The sequence below is a fragment of the Caenorhabditis briggsae genome, assembly GCF_000004555.2.
Source record: "Caenorhabditis briggsae complete genome, chrX, whole genome shotgun sequence".
Classification (NCBI taxonomy): domain Eukaryota; kingdom Metazoa; phylum Nematoda; class Chromadorea; order Rhabditida; family Rhabditidae; genus Caenorhabditis; species Caenorhabditis briggsae.
Genome location: NC_013491.2, coordinates 12,952,252 through 12,972,537, shown reverse-complemented (window position 1 = coordinate 12,972,537; position 20,286 = coordinate 12,952,252). Strand labels below are relative to the sequence as shown.

The 20,286-nt window shown below is 37.4% G+C and overlaps 6 protein-coding genes across 6 annotated transcripts; 3 read left to right on the top strand and 3 right to left on the bottom strand.

Moving 5' to 3' along the window:
• Nucleotides 1-468: 468 nt before the first annotated feature.
• On the top strand, nt 469-3,003 carry Cbr-acl-12 (the record flags this gene model as incomplete). The annotated part of the gene is made up of 8 exons (XM_002644996.1): nt 469-595; nt 888-978; nt 1,030-1,118; nt 1,163-1,293; nt 1,393-1,576; nt 1,813-1,947; nt 1,997-2,229; nt 2,818-3,003. 8 exons carry the CDS (start codon nt 469-471, stop codon nt 3,001-3,003), a joined length of 1,176 nt encoding a protein of 391 aa, XP_002645042.1.
• A 1,499-nt stretch (nt 3,004-4,502) lies between these two features.
• On the top strand, nt 4,503-6,208 carry CBG16692 (the record flags this gene model as incomplete). Its single annotated transcript, XM_045239965.1, has 6 exons — nt 4,503-4,826; nt 4,872-5,034; nt 5,124-5,279; nt 5,325-5,425; nt 5,467-5,520; nt 6,095-6,208. 6 exons carry the CDS (start codon nt 4,503-4,505, stop codon nt 6,206-6,208), a joined length of 912 nt encoding a protein of 303 aa, XP_045096040.1.
• Nucleotides 6,209-6,586: 378 nt separating this feature from the next.
• Nucleotides 6,587-8,202, bottom strand: Cbr-clc-5 (the record flags this gene model as incomplete). Its single annotated transcript, XM_002644994.1, has 6 exons — nt 6,587-6,679; nt 6,728-6,949; nt 6,995-7,086; nt 7,132-7,345; nt 7,929-8,045; nt 8,095-8,202. 6 exons carry the CDS (start codon nt 8,200-8,202, stop codon nt 6,587-6,589), a joined length of 846 nt encoding a protein of 281 aa, XP_002645040.1.
• Nucleotides 8,203-8,532: 330 nt separating this feature from the next.
• Cbr-clc-2 lies at nt 8,533-9,724 on the bottom strand (the record flags this gene model as incomplete). Its single annotated transcript, XM_002644993.1, has 7 exons — nt 8,533-8,655; nt 8,706-8,849; nt 8,907-9,001; nt 9,167-9,307; nt 9,364-9,464; nt 9,515-9,579; nt 9,629-9,724. The coding sequence occupies 7 exons, from the start codon at nt 9,722-9,724 to the stop codon at nt 8,533-8,535; spliced, it is 765 nt and encodes a 254-aa protein (XP_002645039.1).
• A 6,876-nt stretch (nt 9,725-16,600) lies between these two features.
• Nucleotides 16,601-18,718, top strand: Cbr-mnm-2 (the record flags this gene model as incomplete). Its single annotated transcript, XM_045239964.1, has 6 exons — nt 16,601-16,740; nt 17,637-17,790; nt 17,876-18,005; nt 18,056-18,195; nt 18,481-18,579; nt 18,629-18,718. 6 exons carry the CDS (start codon nt 16,601-16,603, stop codon nt 18,716-18,718), a joined length of 753 nt encoding a protein of 250 aa, XP_045096039.1.
• A 231-nt stretch (nt 18,719-18,949) lies between these two features.
• Nucleotides 18,950-19,550, bottom strand: CBG27805 (the record flags this gene model as incomplete). The annotated part of the gene is made up of 4 exons (XM_045239962.1): nt 18,950-19,147; nt 19,193-19,233; nt 19,281-19,393; nt 19,462-19,550. 4 exons carry the CDS (start codon nt 19,548-19,550, stop codon nt 18,950-18,952), a joined length of 441 nt encoding a protein of 146 aa, XP_045099876.1.
• Nucleotides 19,551-20,286: the final 736 nt, after the last annotated feature.

The window sequence follows — 20,286 nt, the reverse complement described above, 5'->3', positions numbered from 1 at the left end:
CTTTTTTTCTTTCTTGTCCGTTACGTGCGGACGGACATCTGGCGATCGACGGTTGACCTCGGCTCTCGGCCCAGCTCATAGCCCGTTGGGTTCCAAAAAGAAGAGCGGGGTGACACGTAGAGAGCGCACGAAATGAAGAGTTTTCTGTGGTGTGCTAGAGAGAGGCAGCAGCAGCAGTAGCAGAAGGAGAACCTCTTCTCCCTCTCCACCACTCCGGCCACCCCGTCCCGACGTATCGCACGCTGCCCTCTTCCTCCCTTTCTTTTTTCTGAGTCTTCTTCTTATTCTTCTTTATTCCCATTCACTCTTACTACATCACTCACTAATATACTCCTCATTTTCCCGCCGCTCAATTATGCATTCATACATTAATCCCACCATCATAATGCTAATCAAGTTCGCTATCACGTTCCGGTTTCTTTCCGTTTATGTTCCCCTCCTTCATTCCATCCCATTTTTTTTCCAGATATGCTGAAAGGCGGTCTCATCGAGAGTGAGAACGATAAAGTCGGTGTTCGAGTCGCGGACATTGACGAATCCGGGCGAGTCGACAATGTGCATCTCATCGAAATTCGTCGCATCATTTCTCTCGTCGGTTAGTTCTTTTTTTTGCACTTCTTAAATCCCATGAAATTCGTTGCGCGCTCAAACCAACCCTTGATCTGAAATCCTGCAAACAACATAAAAATAATCCTCAGTGAGAAAGGAAACGAATTTCTAGCAAAACATGTTTGCCTCGTGTTTGCCTGTTTTCAAATTCGCGGGTGTGCGGTGGAGCGCGTTTCCCCCAGCGAGGAGGAAAGAAGGGCCTGTATGCTGGGTAAAGAAAGTGTCATTGTATTAGGAAAATTTATTATGCAACATTCTAAAAAAAATTTAAAATGCAGGAGCTGCCTATTTCTTCTTCATGACTGTTTGGGTGGTCCCGGTTGCTTGTGTTATCACTGTGTCTATGATGTTCCCGCTGATGCTCTTCAGGTTTACCAATTAGCCGATTAGGACGACTACTAATCTCTCCTTCTCTTTCAGAATACCTCTCTTCAACTACCTCGAGCACAAATTGTGCGGAATGGTGAATGCCCATTGGAACGCTGTCGCTGTTTTTTGCGGAACAACTGGTCAGTAGAAAAGGTAGATTTATCGAGCAATTTTTCCTTTTTAGTGACCGAATACGGAACTGATTTGGCCAACTATGCCGAGGAGAAGTGCTTGTTGTTGGCTAACCATCTCGGCCTGCTCGACCACTTTGTCTTGATGCAGAGTCTCAATGAAAAAGGATCGATTAGATCTCGGGTAAGATTAGAGGATTTTCGAGGGCATTCCATACAAACAGCAGCTGCTACACAAAGACTGCATAATTATGTTCAATTCGACATAAATTCAAATTTACAGTGGATGTGGGTGATCTACAACATCTGGAAGTACACTCCACTTGGAGTCATGTGGACCTCTCATGGCAACTTCTTCGTCAATGGTGGAGCCAGCAAACGCGACAACGTCCTCAAATCCTTCCGTAACCACCTTGAAAAGAGCTTCTATAAATACGATTTTGGATGGGTCATCATGTATCCAGAAGGTTCGGTTTTTTTTTCAGTTCGCAACAATCTTGAAAAGCAAATAGTCGTCAGCTGATGTTATGACGTCTTATCAGTTTTTTTGTTTTTGGTGTTAGATCGACTAGGGCAGTTTTTATATTTCAAAAATGTGTGACTAGAATATCGTATAAAAACAGAAAATTGTGGGCTAGAAAAAGAAACTAAGAGGAACTAAGCTGATAGGGAGCATTGAATCTATTAAAAAATTTTATTCCAGGATCCCGTCTTTTCCTCGTCCAGAAAAGTGCTGCTACATTCGCTCAGAAAAACAGCCTGAAACCATTGGAACACTGTGTCTACCCAAGAACCGGAGCTGCTCATGCTGTTCTTGACGTTCTCGGCCCAGCTGATGGTAATTCAGTTCACTTTGGCGCGTTTCTCAAATTATGGAATTTTTTCAGAAACCTTCAAACTGTCGAAATGTGGAAAGGGAGAGCCAATCAAGTACATCATCGACGCAACCATCGGATACCACCGCGGAGAAGTCCCAGACATTTGCGACGCCATGATGGGAGAGTGGGCATCCGTGAACGCTTCAGAGTTTGCCGTTCACTACGACGTCATCCCAGTCAAGCCGGAATGGTCCGATGAGAACAAGCTGAAGGAGTTCTTGTACGAGAGATATGCCATTAAGGTAAGAATTGGGAATGGGGGAGAGACCGGTTGTAGCTTTGTAGCTCGGTAGAGTGTAGTCAAAAGTTGGAATGTGTTGGCAAAGTTCCAAAGTGTAATTTTGAAAATATCTCAAGCGTTGAATTTCGTGTAAGAAGAACACTAGAAAAATACCAGCTGATTTGCTACAGCCGTCATGTAGATTGTTATTGGCAAGTCAACTGTTTGGCTCATCTTTGGCAACAGTGCAAAATGCATTTATGAAAATATGTCAACTTGCTCAAAAAATATTAAAATTACGACAGTCTAATGGACACCGTGCACCTGCTAAAGGGAAAGGGTGTTTGAAAATTCAATTGAAATAAAAACTCAACTATTCTCAAAGGTTGCAAAGACATATTTTTGCTGAAAAACGTGATCAGAATGCTGAGTTCATAGCCAAGCAACAAGAATTATTATTGTTAGTTTTAGGCTTGTGAAAGCGCAAGAGCGAACTATCGTATTTTTTCAGCCGTTTTCAAATATTACGACTAGTACAGAAATTTGAAAATTTTTGGGATGGTAGATATTTCTGAATTGCCAAATCTGACGTACTAAATTAAATTTTCAGGACCGCCTTCTTGCCGATTTCTACAAAACTGGACGTTTCCCGGGAGAGCAGACCAAGGTGCAGCCAAACAACTACGAGATGTTCTTTGCTCAAATCTTCTGGGGATCCCTCTACTACGCCCACTACTACTACTGGCTCCGTCCCCTCATCGTCTACGCCTGGATGTCGTTCATCGCCATGTTCTAAACACTTCATTCTCTCATAATAATCTATTTTTTCCGATCCACTCGTCTATTACAGGTTGAACCCCTCTCATACATTCTTCCAATGGATTGATGCAGTCAATCCATTTTTCCACAACCGTTTGTTTTTCTCGGAACCCTTACACCCTTTCTCATCTTGTCATTCTTTTTTTATTTATTATGATTTCACTGTTCTGAGATGTTTCCATGTCCGTTTTTGGTCACTTTCATGTTCTTTTTTTTTCTCCGGAGCCAAACCACGTCAAAGAACCCAAACGTTCACACTGATCTGAAGTCATTCTTTGCAGTACGTATCTGCCAAAAATCAAAGTGTTTGAAGATAACCTGAACTTGTGTATAATAACAGTTATAATGCAATTTTTCGAAGAATATTTCCATTACTGGTCAATACAAAGATGTATTTTTCAATTGGTTTTTGACATTTTCAGAAGTCCATAGATTGAATGCCAAGTTTCCGATCGCATTTAAAATTTTGGAGCATGTAAAACAGATCTAGAATAACAACTTTGAAAACATAAAATTCTTTGAAAATTCCTAGTCTTTCAGTTGTCTGCCGATTTATGAGTGATACTCCTTTTTGGCCCGTTTTTCACTGAAAACAAGAAAAACAGGAGTCTTCCAGAAACCGGCTAATTGCCAAGAAACTAGGAATTTCCTAAAAAATTTGTAACTGCAAACGCTTTAATCTAGATCTGTTTTACACTTTCCATAATTTTAAAAGTCATCGGAAACTTGACAGCCGAGCTTCAGACTCCTGAAAATAGTCGAAATGTTCAAAAATCAACTGAAAATTACATTGTTGTTTATAGACCACTACTGAATTCGAACGTTGCGTTTCTGCTACAAAATTTCAAATTTCTGGTTGCAAAATTTAATTTTATTATGGGTCATTTCGTGTTCTCAAAAAAGAACTTTCGGGAAAACTAACCGTAATGAACCCCGCAAAACTGGTTTTCATTTGAAAAAGTGTTCACCTTTTTCATCTCTTCACTTTCTATTTGCAGAGGACATTAGGTAAGTCAGTATTAACTACTTTTGTATCGAAGAGGAAGAAAAGGACTGACTATGAGAAGTAAGGCAAACAATCTGAAAAAAAAGAGAAAGAGAAAAAGGACATTGAGAAGGATACGCCCAAAAAATTCGAGGAGGCAAATTGTTTGATGGAGAATAAAAGAACACGGATTCCTACAATTGGTCAGCCGTGGCGGTTAGCCCCAAACAGTCAAACAGCCGGGGCCGCCTTTTTCTTTTCCTCAAAAAACCTGTTTTCATAAGAAATAAGGGAGTCGTAGGGCAACGAGACAGTTGGGGATCTCTTCTTGTAAGGACGTCGTTATTTGATTTTTTATTCGGTCCTCGTTTACCTCCTCTTTTGCTACCATTTCAATCCCGCCCACTTCTTTTCTACCTGCTGCGTCGTACAAAGTAATCTATACTTCTCTACTTCACTTTCTAAAAGTTTCCACCGTTTGGAAAGGAGAGATGACGCTGCCGGTGTCTATGGATGATAAGGAATTGTTTCCGAAAGTGGATATTTTGAATTTGGCATTTTCTCCGAAGTCCGAGATCAATGAAGAGGTCTTCAAGCAGGTGAGTAAGCTTAATCAAAGCATGGTCAATAAGAAATTTCAGATGTTTTCTTCATTGGATCGTTTGTGGTGGTCCCGTCTAGTAATTTCTGTCCGTGGATATGTGATCAACTATGTACAACAGAACGATGAAGTTCTTTTCAGCTGCGATGACGCTTTTATCAAAATTCATCAGAAGCTAGCCGAGAGAAGTAGCAAGTTCGAAAGCGCCTATGAGGTAATTTCTAAGAAATGGCTGATTTCACAAATTTTCTTTGTTTAGTACCTCACTGCCATCTTCCATATCATCCGTGAGAAGAACACTCTTATTCAATTAATTTCCAATCCAAAAACCATCTCAACTACCAAAATTCCACCAAATCTTGACCGCTCCTTTGGCATTGTCCACGGAGATTTATCACCAAAGGCTATTCAGCTGACCATCGGTATGACCTTTCATCTCGGTTTCTTTTGTTGATTATATCACTTATCATCAACTTGATCACGTTTCTGTCTTTTGCAACATTTATTTCAGCCCAACTGGCGGCCTATACCATGTTTGTCAAAGTTGTTGTAAACTTACAACAAAGATGGGAAAACGAAAAATTGAAGAAAAAATCGATTCGTTTCGAAACCGATCCAGAGTGGGAGCCAGATGACAGAGTTGTGCTCTTCCAGACGTTTGCTTCTGGTTTTAAGAGAAAATAATTATATGGAAAATGGAAAAAAGTTTCAGATAACCGAACATGGGTTCTTCTGGACTTTGATCGTTATATCTTACAACAATGGAAACCAAATGGAACTTCTGTAATATTTGGAGACAGATTTGTGGAAAAGGTATCGAAAAAAATCAGATTTCTGACAAAAAATTACTTCAGAAAAAACGATCGGGATTGAAATTGTGCACATCTTGTGGAATGCTCGAGCAAAAAGTAAGTTGGCTCTAGATGGAAGTAGATTTCCGGATATTAAATATGATACCGACGCATTGTTAGTATACATGTCTTGGGCAGATAATAAGACAATGAAAAATATTCAGATCGCAATTTTTATAAAAATTACTGTTTAGGATGCATGCCTATGATATCGTGTTTTCTCTATTAGGAGCTTACTATGTGAATTTTGAGCTTGATTATCTCGGTTTTGATGAGAGCTATCAAAAACCTTGCAACAAAAAAGTTGTTCATCATGAAATTTTCAATATTTCATCAGTTGACACATTTTTGTTATCTCTCATTGGAACCGCAATATTCAAGCTCGAACTTCCCCTAAAGGATAAGCCTCTATTAGTAAAATAGGTTTGAAAATTTATAAAATTTTAACACCTCCAATGAAACAACTGTACACGGCTCTAATCTATCACAAAATATTTCTGTTTTGAAGCTTCTGCCTCGGATTACTCCGGAATAATTCTTCATTTTTCAAATTTCCTTCGAATCATTTAAAAAATCCTATTTCAAACATCACTTTTTCTGCTTGAACGCACTTCTAAGCAAATCATTTCAGAAAGCTCAATTTGCTGTTTTGAATGACCAGGTCTACTGTTCGAAAACATGTTTTGATGAAGTGAATCCTCCAATGACTGTGAACAATCGAGGTGCCACCGTTGTCCATTTATAATGCGATTTGTACAATTAGCCGCCTTGTTTCCCGTATGCATGCAAATCTTTTCCATTCCTGCCCCATCATTATTCACCCCCCCCCCCCCCACTCCCCCGACAGAGGAAGAACCCAATCAGAATTAACCATGATCGTTTTTATTGAACATTTTCAGTATTCAAGTTTTGTAATTCCTGCTGCAAAATTATGTGTGATATCTTGTACAGAAGCCAAATAAATGTTGAAAACAGAAAAAAACACTACACGTTAATTACAAATTCTGCGAAGCAAATAGAAGTCAAGCAGTTTCAGAGAAGAAACAAAATTAGAGGAGAACAATAGAAAGGAGTAACAATTTTGGGAGAGATTCTTTTGTTGATTAGGTTTTTTCTGGGTTAATTAGTAACTATAAAAGTGTCTGGTTTGTGATTTGAATTCTCCACGGGGCGAAATTGCGCCAGCAATGTAGGATCCGTGTTCGGTGGGTGGAATCTGAAAATCATTTTTCTGTAATTTTTAATGCTTTCCGGTTTTTCAAACCTGCATGCTCAACTGCGACGTTGGGGGAAGGTACGGTTGCTGCAGTTCATTGTTGTATCTGGCCGCAAAGTGATTGTTCGATAGTTTTAACGAGTATTGGCTTTCCGCAACTTCTTCCGGGAACAAGAATGTGTACGTGGAGACGAGAGCGGCGAATAGAATAGTAACGACCGAGATAATGAATGCAAGTCCGGCGAGGTAGTAAGAGTAGCCGTATTCTTTCTGGAAGGTCTTGAATATGACACGAATTTCTTAAATATCTTTTACCTCATAAGTGTTCTTGATTCCGATCAGATACTTAGACTCGAGCATTTCAGCATTCACCATGAAAACAATAAGAGAGACTCCAAGCAACAAACCTGAAAAATAGTCACATTTAAATAGCTAAAGTGTGAAAATCTTACTGGCGAATCCGCAGAAAGCATCCAACATTATAATAGCAATCCTGGATCGAGCTGGTTTGACATAGGCAAAAATTATGGAGGCGATACTCAAACTCATGAAGATCATGGAGATTACATTGAGGATGAGTACAGCGTAATGCCACCCAAAGAAATATGGGGTTCTGAGAAGCTTTTTTCGGCAATCTCCAATCAGGAAAAAACGGCAAACATCGACCTGAAGTGATTTTTTAGTTGTTCGGATGGGCACGTTTATGCAGCTTGCTCGGGAATCTTTTCTTTAATAATTAGGAATCCATAGAAAATGTGTTCAGTTTAAGAAAGTTTAGAAATTCTGTTTCTTCTGATAAAAGTCTACGCAGACCGTTAACTTTGAGCTCAATTATTTCGATTTTTAAAAAATTTATCAAAGGTTTGTCAAATAATAGGTTATTCACCATAAAATCCCCTCTTTCACAAAAATCGAAACAATTCAGCTCAAAGTAGACTTGTCAGGAAGGCTTCTTTTAGAGAGAATACGGTAGATTGAAAAAGGGAGCAGGAAATGATGGAAAAATTTTCTTTTAAATTTTTTATCAGTTGAAAAATTTTCATATCTATTTCAGGGAACAAGGCAATTAAATTAAAGTTGCCAGTACAAAGATGGTATTCATTTGACGAATATATGTCTGTAATTTTCGTTTTGTTTCTCGCTGTTTTTTGATCAGGTGTCGTCTGACAAACGTTTGTCTATTTCCATGAAAATTTTGATTTTTTGAACCACGTTTTTTGAAACATTTTCTATCCAAATCAAAACTGACTTTCTCATAGTAGTTGATCAAACTGTCACTGAAGATGTACCAGCACTGTGCTTGTCCTGGACAATATAGCCACAATCCTGATTGCACATACCTATCGGCGTCCAAATCGTCAGCAACCTGAATTCTCGCACAATAAACCATTTTTGCACAACATTTATAAAATTACCTGCCACGCTGGTGTGATTGTTGCAAAGAAAAGTAAGAAGTTGGAGACAACTGACGAGATCAACGTCGCCAGTTGGTATTTTTGAAGTTTCGTTTGAAACGTGAGCATTCTGTGACGCGAAAATAAAATAAAATAGTACAATGAATCACAATTACAACAAATACGTGCATGGATGCAAACCATTAAGAAAAAAGAAAGTTATGAAAACGACTCAAATGGAATATTTATTTGTGTTTCGTTTAAAAGCGTATATGAGAATCAGATCTGGAAAATAGGAATGAAAGTTTTTGTGCGCGTCAAATGAAAACGTCCATAATATGCATTAAAAGTGAAGAAGTGTGGAAATTCATACCCGTTGATGGTGAAATAATTAAAGAAGAAACAAGAATTTACCGAGTGGTACTCATGACAATAACCAAGGTACAGTTTTCGTATTTATTAGAACATAGTAGTTTTCTTTTCCTGTCGTGGAACTGGTGGAAGAGTTCTCATAGCAAACCGATCCTCAAATGATTCCATAGATCGGTTGGGGTGGTATTGGTACTCGAAAAAGTCGCTTTGCTGAAAAAATTAGTGGTCTGGTTAGTAGTTTTTCGTGCAAATTAACTTACCAATGAAGAATTTATGTTCTGTCTTGACATGGTAGCACTGCTATCTCTAGCTTGCATTAGGACGTTGATAACTGATAAAATAATAGCCACCAGATAGACAAATGCACCAGTCAGGGCAATATACCAAGAGTAGCCACGATGCTTCTGGAAAAAAAAGATTTTTTCTCTGCGAAATTGACAAAATTTAGAATTTTATTGTACCTCATAGATTCCACTAACTGAAACATGGAAGAATCGATACTCAACCATGTATGAGTAAACCGCAAATGCAATAAGACATCCGAATGCGATGACGGCTGTAAAAAGTGATCTTAGAAAACAATGTTGCTTGCTTTTTAATAGAAAGTTTTTTAAGACGGTAAAACAACTTGAAAAAATGTACTTCAAATGGGATGAGGTCAAGTGATTTTCGGTACCCTATTTCATACACCAAACCTCAAAAAAACATGAAGAATACTTACCGGCTAGCACAAGAAAAACAGTTCTTAGAATATTTGGTAATTTGCTTTCTTTCCGAGATACTGAAACACAGAAACTGATCAGTGAAAGCATTGCAAATGCTTGGGATATCAGGTAAATGTGGAAGAGAGTTCTTTGCCACGCTGAAATTTTAAATTAAAATTAAATTTCATAGCAACACTTTTTTGTGGACACTTACGATAAAAAGATGGTGTTCGAAAACCAGAAACTTCATCACTAAAGTACGTATTGAAATCGTCATGAGAGAATGTGTACGTACAACTGTACATGCCATTGGGTCTAGAAAAAATTGAACACTTTTATGACCAACAAGTTCAGAGACAAAATACCTCGTTTGACATGATAACCATAATCCGCTTTGTACCCATTGCCGGATTTCGCGTGCGTAGACTACCTAAATCATGTTAAATTATATTTGGGGTTCCCAAAGAACGGAGGAGTACCTGCCAAGATGGTGTGCATAGAGCAGCTGCTGTGAGTAAAAAGGCAATTATTGTGAGGACCAGTATTGTATAGCTTAGTATTAGATGGGTTTTCATCTGAAAAATTGCTTTCAGAGAAGATTGACAAGTTTAAACTTTAATCAGAAAATGATTAAAAAAAACAACACGTTGAGTCACAATTATACACAGTACCGGTCAACAAAAAATACAAAAAGGTATTCTGACTCGATTTTTGTCTATTGTGATTATTTTCAGATGTCTAGAACACGAGTATCAAGTTTCCGATCACTTTAAAAATGATGAAAAGTGTAAAACGGACCTAGACCTGGAACTTCATATTCACAGAATTTCTTGAAAATTCCTAGTTTTCCAGCTATTTGCAGATTTCTGAAAGACACCCTTTTTGAACCGTTTTTTGTGCTGAAAACGTTAAAGAATCCTGAAAATAGTCAATACAACCGAAAATCAAAAAAAAAACGTTATTGTATATCTTATTGACCGGTATTGTATATACATACAGTTTCTATTATACCAACATACCACGGAAAACGGAGGAAGACGGAAAAATAAAGATCTGATTAGTGAATTGAGACGTGAAAGTGTCAGATAACAATACCACCTTTAGGAGAAGAGAAAAGAAACCTTCGGAAAAAAAACGATAACTAGTTTTCTTATTGATTCTTGGTAAAAGGGGAAGCAAAAAGAAAAAACAAGAAAGGACAAAGAATATCAACACAGAAATGACCCTATTTTCGTGAACAGATTTAAAAGCAATAGAAGATTTATAAAAAAATAAAATCGGTCAAATCATAATCCAATTGAAAGGATAAACCAAGAAGAATAGATCAGTCGTCAGGGTGAGAAAGCAAAGGGATCAAAGAAAAGAATTAGACAAGAAATCGAGGCTAGGGAGTGAGAAAAATTCAAGCGATTGCGCTGTTGGATGGCGAAAGTCTCTGATCGGGGGGCACGAGGGTCATTCATAGCCAGCGACAAACGGAAAGAAAAGGAGAAGAGGACCTCTCTTCGCCTACCTGCGCGCGTTTCTACGTTTCGCCCGGCCGCTTCTTTTTCCCATCCGCTGTCTGTTCCATTCTGCGTCACTCGATTTTGAATACTATTCTCATTTTTCCTTTTATGACCTTTGTTGTTGTATATGGCGTTTTGGATACCAACGGAGGTTTTCAATTTTAGTCTCTTTCTCTCTTTTCGAAATTAATGCCGTTGGAAGATTTGCTATGGATTTATGGTTTTGGAATTACTAGCAGAAACAATTTTGCCAAAATTTCGTCCAAATTTAGATCAGGAAGGGGAAGTCTCAATAATCAAAAAACAAGTTTAAAAAATGAGGTAGACAAAAAACAAGGTAAACAGACGTACACATAGTTATTATTTGCATGTGATGCGAAATTCATGTAGGATCTAATTAACCATGAAGACTTTCACGCGTTTTGAAATCTGTGATGAAAAATATGGAACATCGAGATTACATAAGAGACAAGGTGTGAGAGAATTGGAAATTCCATTCTTCGGATGCTGGGGCTGGTCAAGGTTACATTGAAAATGAATCGAAAGTGAATTAAAGGACTTGAGAAAGGTGGAGAATGACGGCATAGTAAACAACAAGAAAATGTTGATTATGTCACATGTAAAACAATTGAGAATGCAGGCGACTTCTGGAAAAAATGGTTTTTCTAAAAGTGAGAATTTGTCTGTGAATTCAGAATCAGAAAATCACCGAAAAAATGATATCATATATCCTTGTAAAACGAACTGCAAACAATTGCAAACAATCTGAAAATTGACGATATAATGATATCACCGTTAGCGCAGCAAAAAAAAATAACTGCATACTATGTGAAACCTTAATAAACTGACGAGAAGTGATATCACTGTTTTACAAAAAAGCTGAAATTACGCCGAAAATAGGAATCTGGAAACAATTGGAAGATTTGGATGATATGGGAATACGTCATATGAATTGATTCAATGAAACACAAATCTGAAGACTGTAAAAATTCAGCGACTGATGTGAAAAGTCTCAAGATGTATCTGAATTTTTTGAACTTTTTTAATTACACATATTTTTCATAGAAAATATCCGACATAATGAAATTTATTCGAAAAAAAATCTACTGTATTTTTTCTGTTAGAAACCGACCTAAACCGTCAACTTTGAGCTAAATTATCTCGATTCCTGGGAAAATTATCAAAAATTTGTCAACTGATAAATTATTCATCATAAAATCACGAATGTTTTACCAGTTGACAAAATTTTGATATCTTTTACAACAATCGAGATAATTCAGCTCAAAGTTGACAATTCGAGTAGACTTCTATTAGAGAATACGGAAACTTTGAAAAAAAATTGGAAACGCACAAACGACACATATTGCAATAAATCAAGAAGTGAAGTGTATAACAAATGAGTCTGTAAAAATTAAATTTTTCTCCTAATTCTGCAAGCCCGATGTCAAAGCATTCCGAAAGTCATGCCAAAAACTGAAAATGGGAAGTTTCCGAACTGAGAAACTGCGAAACTATTTTTATTAAAAACATACTGAAGTTTATTTTTCTCTTCTCATTGCCTTGTGTCTACCTTGTTTTCTCTGATAGACGCCCATCGAACCGTCAACTTTGAGCTCAAATATCTCAATTCCTGTTACAGATATCAAAAATTCGTCAACTGATAAAACAATGATGAAATAATAATAAATAATTCATTGCTTTTTCAATTTTAGATATCTTTTATAGAAGTCGAGATAATTGAGCTCAAAGTAGATGGTGTGGGGATTTAATTACTAATCTTGTAGATTTTATTGAGATTCATCCGATATTTCCAGAAAGCTTTCCGGTTAAGTTTCTTTTTTTCTAGTCCGCCATAATATTTAGTCCCCTGCTCAGTTTCTTTAGAATCTAGAATTCATTATATCTAATTTTGAAACAGTTATGATCTAGAAGTTTGAACCAGAAAGGATTTTTCAAAATAATCAAAACAAAAACCTTATGTAATAAGTCACTGAAGCTTGGCGGTCTTTTTTGCTTCCACGTCAATCGGAATCAGCAGCTACATATTTTTCATATTTTCCATATGAGTGAACGGTTGCTCTGTGCGGTAGTTCAATACTCATTTTTGTTGGTTCTGTTCTTTTCTCAATCGATGATATGATCAGATCAGTAATAACGGGTTGGGATGGAAAAATATAACATCCATCTGTTATTTTTGTTTATCCCATTTAGTCATCGAAATTAGTGATAGATATTTTTTCCAAGCTCGATAATTTCGAAACTTCAGTTTAAGGAACCCTCAGAAACTAGTTCTCAGCCGCGAAAAGAATAATTTCCGAGAAAAAAGAGAGGCACCATAAAAAATCTTGAGCTAAGAATTTCTGGCATTTTGCTGGTCCCCGCGTCACCAAGAGTTACTCTTTATTTCAACAAGCACTTGCAATATGAAGATGTCGTTCCTCTTCTGTCTTCTCAGCTTTTGACGCACTCAGGAAACGGTAACCAGTGTAAACATGAGAAAGGAAGAAGACCGTTGGTCATCGTTTTAACGTTAACCTTTCGACGATTCAAAAATCTCTCATTTCCTTTATTTTTTCTTTCTCTGTTTGCTTTCCGAATACAATCTTTTATTGTTCTTATGAGTTGAAACGTTGTTTTTTACAGTATCCACTTGACTTGTTTTTGACAGGCGACTACCAAACAAAAACTCTCAGAAGAGCTGATTGATTTTTTCATGATTTTGATTGCTTTTCTAGCCTCTTTGGAAAAAAGTCGATATCTCATATTGTTTCCTTTTTTATGACTGACTAATTTTTTGTTTTATTTGGTCCTTTTTGATGCAACAGTAGACATTTTCTCTGTATCAAGACTTATAGACAAAGCGCAGACCTTCTTCGCTCGTCTTTTTCCCGTTCAGTCCGATAAAAGGAACCACATTTTAATTAAGAACTGATGATGAGCTGTCAATTTGAAGGAATTTGTATTGTTCGCATTATTTGACTTCCTTCGGTTCCCATAATAATTTATAATTCAAGACGAGCGCGATGAGCGGTCTAAGACTGAAGAGTCGTCGGAATATTCTAGAGACGGGCGTGTGCCGATGAAGTGTGAATCGAATTCTCTGTTTCCAAAATATTTGAGACGTATTCAGAGGCGTCGATGTGCGTGAATGAAGCGATGAAATAATAAGAAGATGAGAAGAAATATTTGGGGAAGAGCTGACTCGTCGCTTCTCCACCAAAAATGATTATGAATTCACTGGGCTCTCAGAAACTTCTCAGGAAGAGGCGATGCTTCTTTTTTCAAAACTTCTCGCACAGGCAAGAAGCTGATGTGGCGGCGCACATGTCGTGTTTATCGGATCACTGAATTTCAAATTCATTTTTGCCTCACACAGGTGCCATTCACATTTCCTATCGCCAGACGGCTGACACATACATACATATCCTTAAAATTGATAATAATAATATATGCCACTCGCCTTGCTTTGGGTTACGGTAGACCCATGTGATTATTGCTTTCCTATTCTCAGCGATTTCCCAAATTTGTTCTCAAAAAAAAAAGAGGAGATGACAAAAAAAGTTGAATGGTACAAAAAAGAGGGTGACTCCTTTTGTAAACTCTTCTCATTTTTTGATAATATCAAAATGAAAAACGGAATTCTCAACCTCAACGAGAACAGGTAAAATAGGAGGAGGACGCACCTCCATCCATCGTTTCTCCCTCCCCCCAAAAATTATTATATTTTTTGTGCATTCAACTTCTTCTCATTTCTCACAAAAAGATTTGACGGTGTCGGCAGTGTCGGCGCCGGTTCCTTGATGGATTTTTACACGCAATGTTATGTTTTGTTTCGGCATTCTTGTATCAGGAAACAGACACACGTGCCACGAGTCCTTGAAAATCGAAGCTGTATTTTTGTCGGTGTCTGTGGAGAATTATTGCGCAGTTTTTGCAAGTACAAGTATGCCGCTTTTGATCAGAGTTGGTCGGATAAGAAAGCTGAGAATTAGTATTGGTTATCGAGGAATTACGCAAATGTTAGGCGTTAAGGACCGTAGTTTTTTGTCCGTATCGAATATGAAAAATTTCAAAAAAATTGTAATTTTGCTGGAATAGCTTTAATTGCACTTTTAAGACTTAACTAGTCGATATCTAACTTTTGTTTGAAAGTTCACTGACAATTACTGAAAAATTCAGTGGTTTTTTGTGTATACAGTACTTTCTTGTTGATTTTCGGTCATTTTGACCATTTTCAGGAGTCTAGTCTTAAGTTTTCAGCTTTTTGCCAATTTCTGAGAGACACCTCTTTTTGGCCCGTTTGTGTACTGAAAACGTGGAAAAGCAGGTGTCTTCCAGAAACCGGGAAATAGTTTAAAAACTAGGAATAGTTCAAAAATTCTGTGAATGCAAAGTTTTCAATCTAGGTCTGTTTTACACTGTCCCAATTTTACAAAGTAATTGGTAATTCGACAGCCGGCTCCCAACATTGGCAGAAAACTAACTGTAAATATATTATTTTGTATAACCGGTACTGTACTCTACAGAGACGCACAGTTTTTTAAATCTTGATTATTTCCTATCTACAAAACAGAATTTTTTTCACTTTTTTCTAATTGTTTCTGCACCTTCTTGAGATCATCTCCTCACATCATTTAACATGTCTTCAAAATATTCAAATATCATCCTCTCTTCCATGTACTAGCCGTTCAAAGCAGTCAACCTTTTCTTAATAGCATAATTGACGGTTCCGGAGGCGACAAGATCATAATCTATTGCCCAACACTTGTAGTGCTCGACAAACTGTCTACTGATGGTACGATATGTCATCAGGTGATACTAACTAATTGTTACTATGTTGGGAAATTGTGTAGCATATAAGGAGGGAGGAGGGCAACAGCCGGGATTAAAGTGATCTGTTCTCTATTGCGTGATGTGGGCAAAACAAGTGGACTAACGGAAGAAGAGGGGGAAGGAAGATACCTTCCAATAGATCGGCTCCATCTGTTGCGATAATATAATATTTTTAGGTAGCCATGTGTGTGTGTGTGTTGAAACCTCTCTCATAACCACTTGGAAGACACTCACTCTAATATGAATTATCTCAATCAATCTCATGAAGCTTCTCCAAAAACCTAGCCATACTGTTTTGGTATATCCATATCCTTCACTTACCGTATCCTTGTTTACATTATTCATTACATAATCTGTAAGGTACCATCTGCACCACAGGGGGTGCCAACTTTCGGCACCAGCTCTTTCCCTTTCATTTGTTCCGCTTTGGGTATTATTTCGAAACGATGATACCACACCTGCCTGCCCAACAAATAGGAAGTCGGATGTCTTCTCAAGTCGGCTCACTTACATTGGCTCATCTTTCATTTGAAAATCAGGTAACACTATTCAATGAGGATTATTGAAAACCCATTTTTCTGCTTTCTTTCAGCCTAGCTAAACTAAAAAGTTTAGCCTAGCCGAACATATATTCCTAAATTAAAATTTTCGGCATCTCTTGCAATAGGAAATTTTTAGTTTCATGTATAATGTATTTAACTTTGACTTCATCATCTCCTCCTCATGCTGCTATATTTCTAATCTATTCATGATCTTCCCAGAAATGTACACGCACTTTCGAGTGCACCTCATTCTGTCTTCTTCTCAAAGGTGTATCCGTAAATTTGGAAATCCAGTTGAAAAATGACGATTACTTGAGTAAAAATCCCGCCCCTCTTTTGAAATGTTATGAGAGCAGTTCTCACCCATCCTTCAGGCAATCGTCATTCGCCGAACCGCAAACTCCGCCCACTGAGGAGAGAGTCTTGGTGTGCGCGCGCTTCGGCGACTACGGTGGCTTTTCAGTTTCGCTTCTTTTCTTTTTTCTTTGTCTTTTCTCTTCTCTTCTCGAATTTTTTGTATTTTCAATTTTTTTTATAAGTTTATGTGTTTCTAGCGGATCCACAAACCATGTCGATTGAAACAAGCCAATCTTGTTTTCTGATTGATTCACTGCTCATGAAAAAACCAAAAGAAGAGTTGGAAACTGAGGAAGAAGATGAAGAAGAAGAGGAGGAAGAAGAAGATATATCATCTTCTGAAGTTACCAGGTTAGTGAAACTGAAAAACAATTTCTAGATATGAACTTACCATAAGTGCTCACAAACCTACTTCACGTAAATTATTTTGCACGTTGCGATTATTTTTCAAAACTTGTGTCTTTCCCTATTTCTCTCTGTCTTTTTTTATTTCTAGCTGAAAAACAATTTGAGAGAGCATTTTATTTTGGATGGTACTACAATTCTACCTTTTTTCGTTCAACAATTTTTGTGCGCGCATGATTTGAATACAATTGAGCGGCTCCAAAGTGTCAAGATACTCAAAAAACAGCAACATTTGTCAGTGAATGTTTTTAGCGATTTCGTGGCATCAAACTAGCGTCACATTGAAATATTTTTGATGTGTGTGTAGTAGAATCGTGTATGAGTATTTCGTGTTTACTGATCAGGGATCAGCAAAAAGCAATTACATTTTTGGTTACCTAATCCGCGCGGAGTCCTCCAGAATCTTACTTCAGAGGTACGCGAAATCTTAATAAGATACATTCCGTGTTCTCCTCTTGTAATTGCACGGTTGCCAAAATAGCTCAAAGCGGCCAAAGTGTCCAAAACAATCATTTAGTTATGTATGAACATTTTTGAGGAGCTCTTTTTTTTTTGAAAATTGGTGAAAATGGGAAATGAGAGTTGTGTAATAACATCACACCTGTTCCTATTGTTCTCGACACTTGTTTTTCTTGACATGCCTTTTTAGTGGTACAATACTGTTATTCTTCTAAGTTTTTTGGATGCCTCAAGAAAAGGAACATAGTCAAACTCTTGATGAATTATTCCCGAGACGTGTGAGGCTTTTATATGACACCTTACTCTTCTTTTCTTTCTTAAGAACATGAACCACTTGACTTTTACCATGTTTTGCTTATTTTTTCCAAACGTTTTGATTTCAGTGAGAACGATATGGAAACTGAACCAGCTACAAGCGCTGTACCAATGATTTTCCCCCCAAAACCGGATTTAGCAGCTCTTCACAAAATTTTCAGCACTATTGACTTTAGCAAACTGGCAGCAATCAAAAAGAATGGGCATCCTCCGATGATGATGGTGAGTAGTTTGGCAATCCCAAAACTTCCTGATTTTTTGATACTACGAATATACTTTGTCACCTATTATCATCTTCCTGTTGCAGCGCCCAGATTGCTTCCTGCCGTTTGAGCTACAAAAACAACTACATCTCGTGCAGCAAACTCTTCAGTTGAATGCCCTTCAAAATCTGGGGCACGCCTTGCCCCTTCCATTTGTATCTCCATTGCTCAAAAGTGAGGAGAAAATACGCAACATTTTAAAATGTAATTTCTCATCATTTCAGATGTTGCACCACTCCCAAAGAGGGTTCATAACAAACGAAACTCATATGTGGATCAATCATTGAAAGGAAATTTGAAAAAGTATCGATGCGATGTGTGCGACAAGACGTTCAGCCGAAGTAACACTCTGATCACTCACAAAGTAGGTACACGTCTCTAATTGCCACCTTTGGTGGAAATAGAGGGTGGAGAGAAGGTGGTAACACACATTTAGCATCATATCACATCACTTTTATTCCAAATTTGACAGTGGGCCTATCTTTGATAGTTGTTTTTGAACTCTTTGTGAACAAATGATGTTAAAATTATGTCTGTCACATCACTTTTTTCTATTTCTACTGACTTTTAATGTGACGAATTTTTCAAAATAATCTTTAAAGAGAAATTGTTTGTTTTTGTAAACCTGATGATGAAAATTTTCTTTCAGCGAATCCACACCGGGGAGAAACCATTCAAATGCGAGCACTGTGGAAGGGCTTTCCGTCAACCCGGAAACTTGACACGTCATCGACTGACACATACTACGGTTGGTTCTCATGTTGAAGGAAATGCATTCTTAACGCAAATGATTTCAGGTGAAACCGTACGTTTGCGGACTCTGTGACAAAGCATTCAATCGCGCTTCCAACCTTCACACCCACATGAGAACCCATTCTAATCTCTAAAAATTCATACCGTTCAACCGTTCAATCGACATCGCCACTAATTCAAAGCCGTCTTCCCCTTACCCGTTTATTTTCAAAACCATTTTTTTGATTCATAAAATAAAAAAAATCTACAGTGTGATGCGATCTCGTTTAAACTTCTTTAAACTCTTCTCTCTTTTCTTTCTCACTCATTTCATGTTCCATTCCACCGTTTTCATTTTATAAAAATTCTTTATTTGGTTTAAGAGTCTAGAAATTATCAATTTCCTTCACAGATACCATATTTTTCTCCAGATGGCTGACTCTAGGATAGTCATATCTTTGATGATGTCCCTCAAATGAGAGCATAGTGATCATTGGGCGGAAATATCCACCGAAAGCAAAAATTTGAGTGATAAAGAAAGCAATGAGAAGAGATGCGAAAGTGATCCAAACTTGCCAGTGATTCTGCAATATTTGAACTACAATTTGCGAAGACTTATAGAAACTTACATTATAAGTTATAGTGATTTTTGTACTTGGGATGCAGCTGTCTGAAAATTAACTTGTCATCACTAACCCCATGAATAATTAAACATACTTGAAACCTTGTTGAACCTGAGAGCTACATCAGTAATAAGTGTGAAGAACACAATCCAACTGATCAAGATCAAGATAATGATGGATGTTTGTTTGCGCATCGCTCGAGTGAATCTGCAAAATATAATTGGTCACTCATTGGGAGAATCTCCCAGAAACATCCTCATTGGGTTGCAACTTACACGGCCAGAGAGGAGACAAGGACCATAGCAGCGGTTAGTGGAATAAGACACAAGTGCAGGATGAGAGCGATTCTGTGACGGATGTCCATGTTCTGGAAAGTTTTTTTTTAAACTTTGATCATTACTGAGAAACAACAATAAATCGTTCCCTTTATCTATCCTAGAACCCTTCTATTTTTTCCTTAAACTCAATTATCTTCATTTATGTGGAAGATAAATAAAATTGATCAACAGATAAGATATTGGTAATAATATAGAAAACGTTTTATCAGTTGACAGGATTTCAAAATCTCTCATAGGAACACAGATAATGCAGCTCAAAGTGAGAATATAGGATGACGTTCTAATAAAGCATTTACTATATGCCACAGACGAATTCAGGGATTTGGAAAGGCTTTTTTTGGAATTTTCGGAATGTCAAAAGTTCCGAGTTTCTAATTTTTAGAATTACAAAATTTCAAAATAATTTGCAATTCAGAAAACTTCAGAATTCCGGAGTCTTTAGAACTGTTCAAAATTCGAATTTTTTGCTAGAATCCTTTCTTACTCACCAAAAACGCAAAAAATGACAAACAGATTATTGAAAACGGAAAAATACATTTCAACTCACATTCCAAAGATTTGGACATCCCAAAATATTCCAAGGTGTACACGCAGATAGGCTGATTCCATTGTTGGTATAAATCCCCGAATCGTCAGTTGTCCATGCTTAAGATTCTCAATTTTCTTTCTATTCAAATGAAAAAGGAACCGCACCAAATGAATACGCGTCAAATATTATCAGAACCAGCAGAACTATTGTTAATAATATAGTAAGAGGTTGTA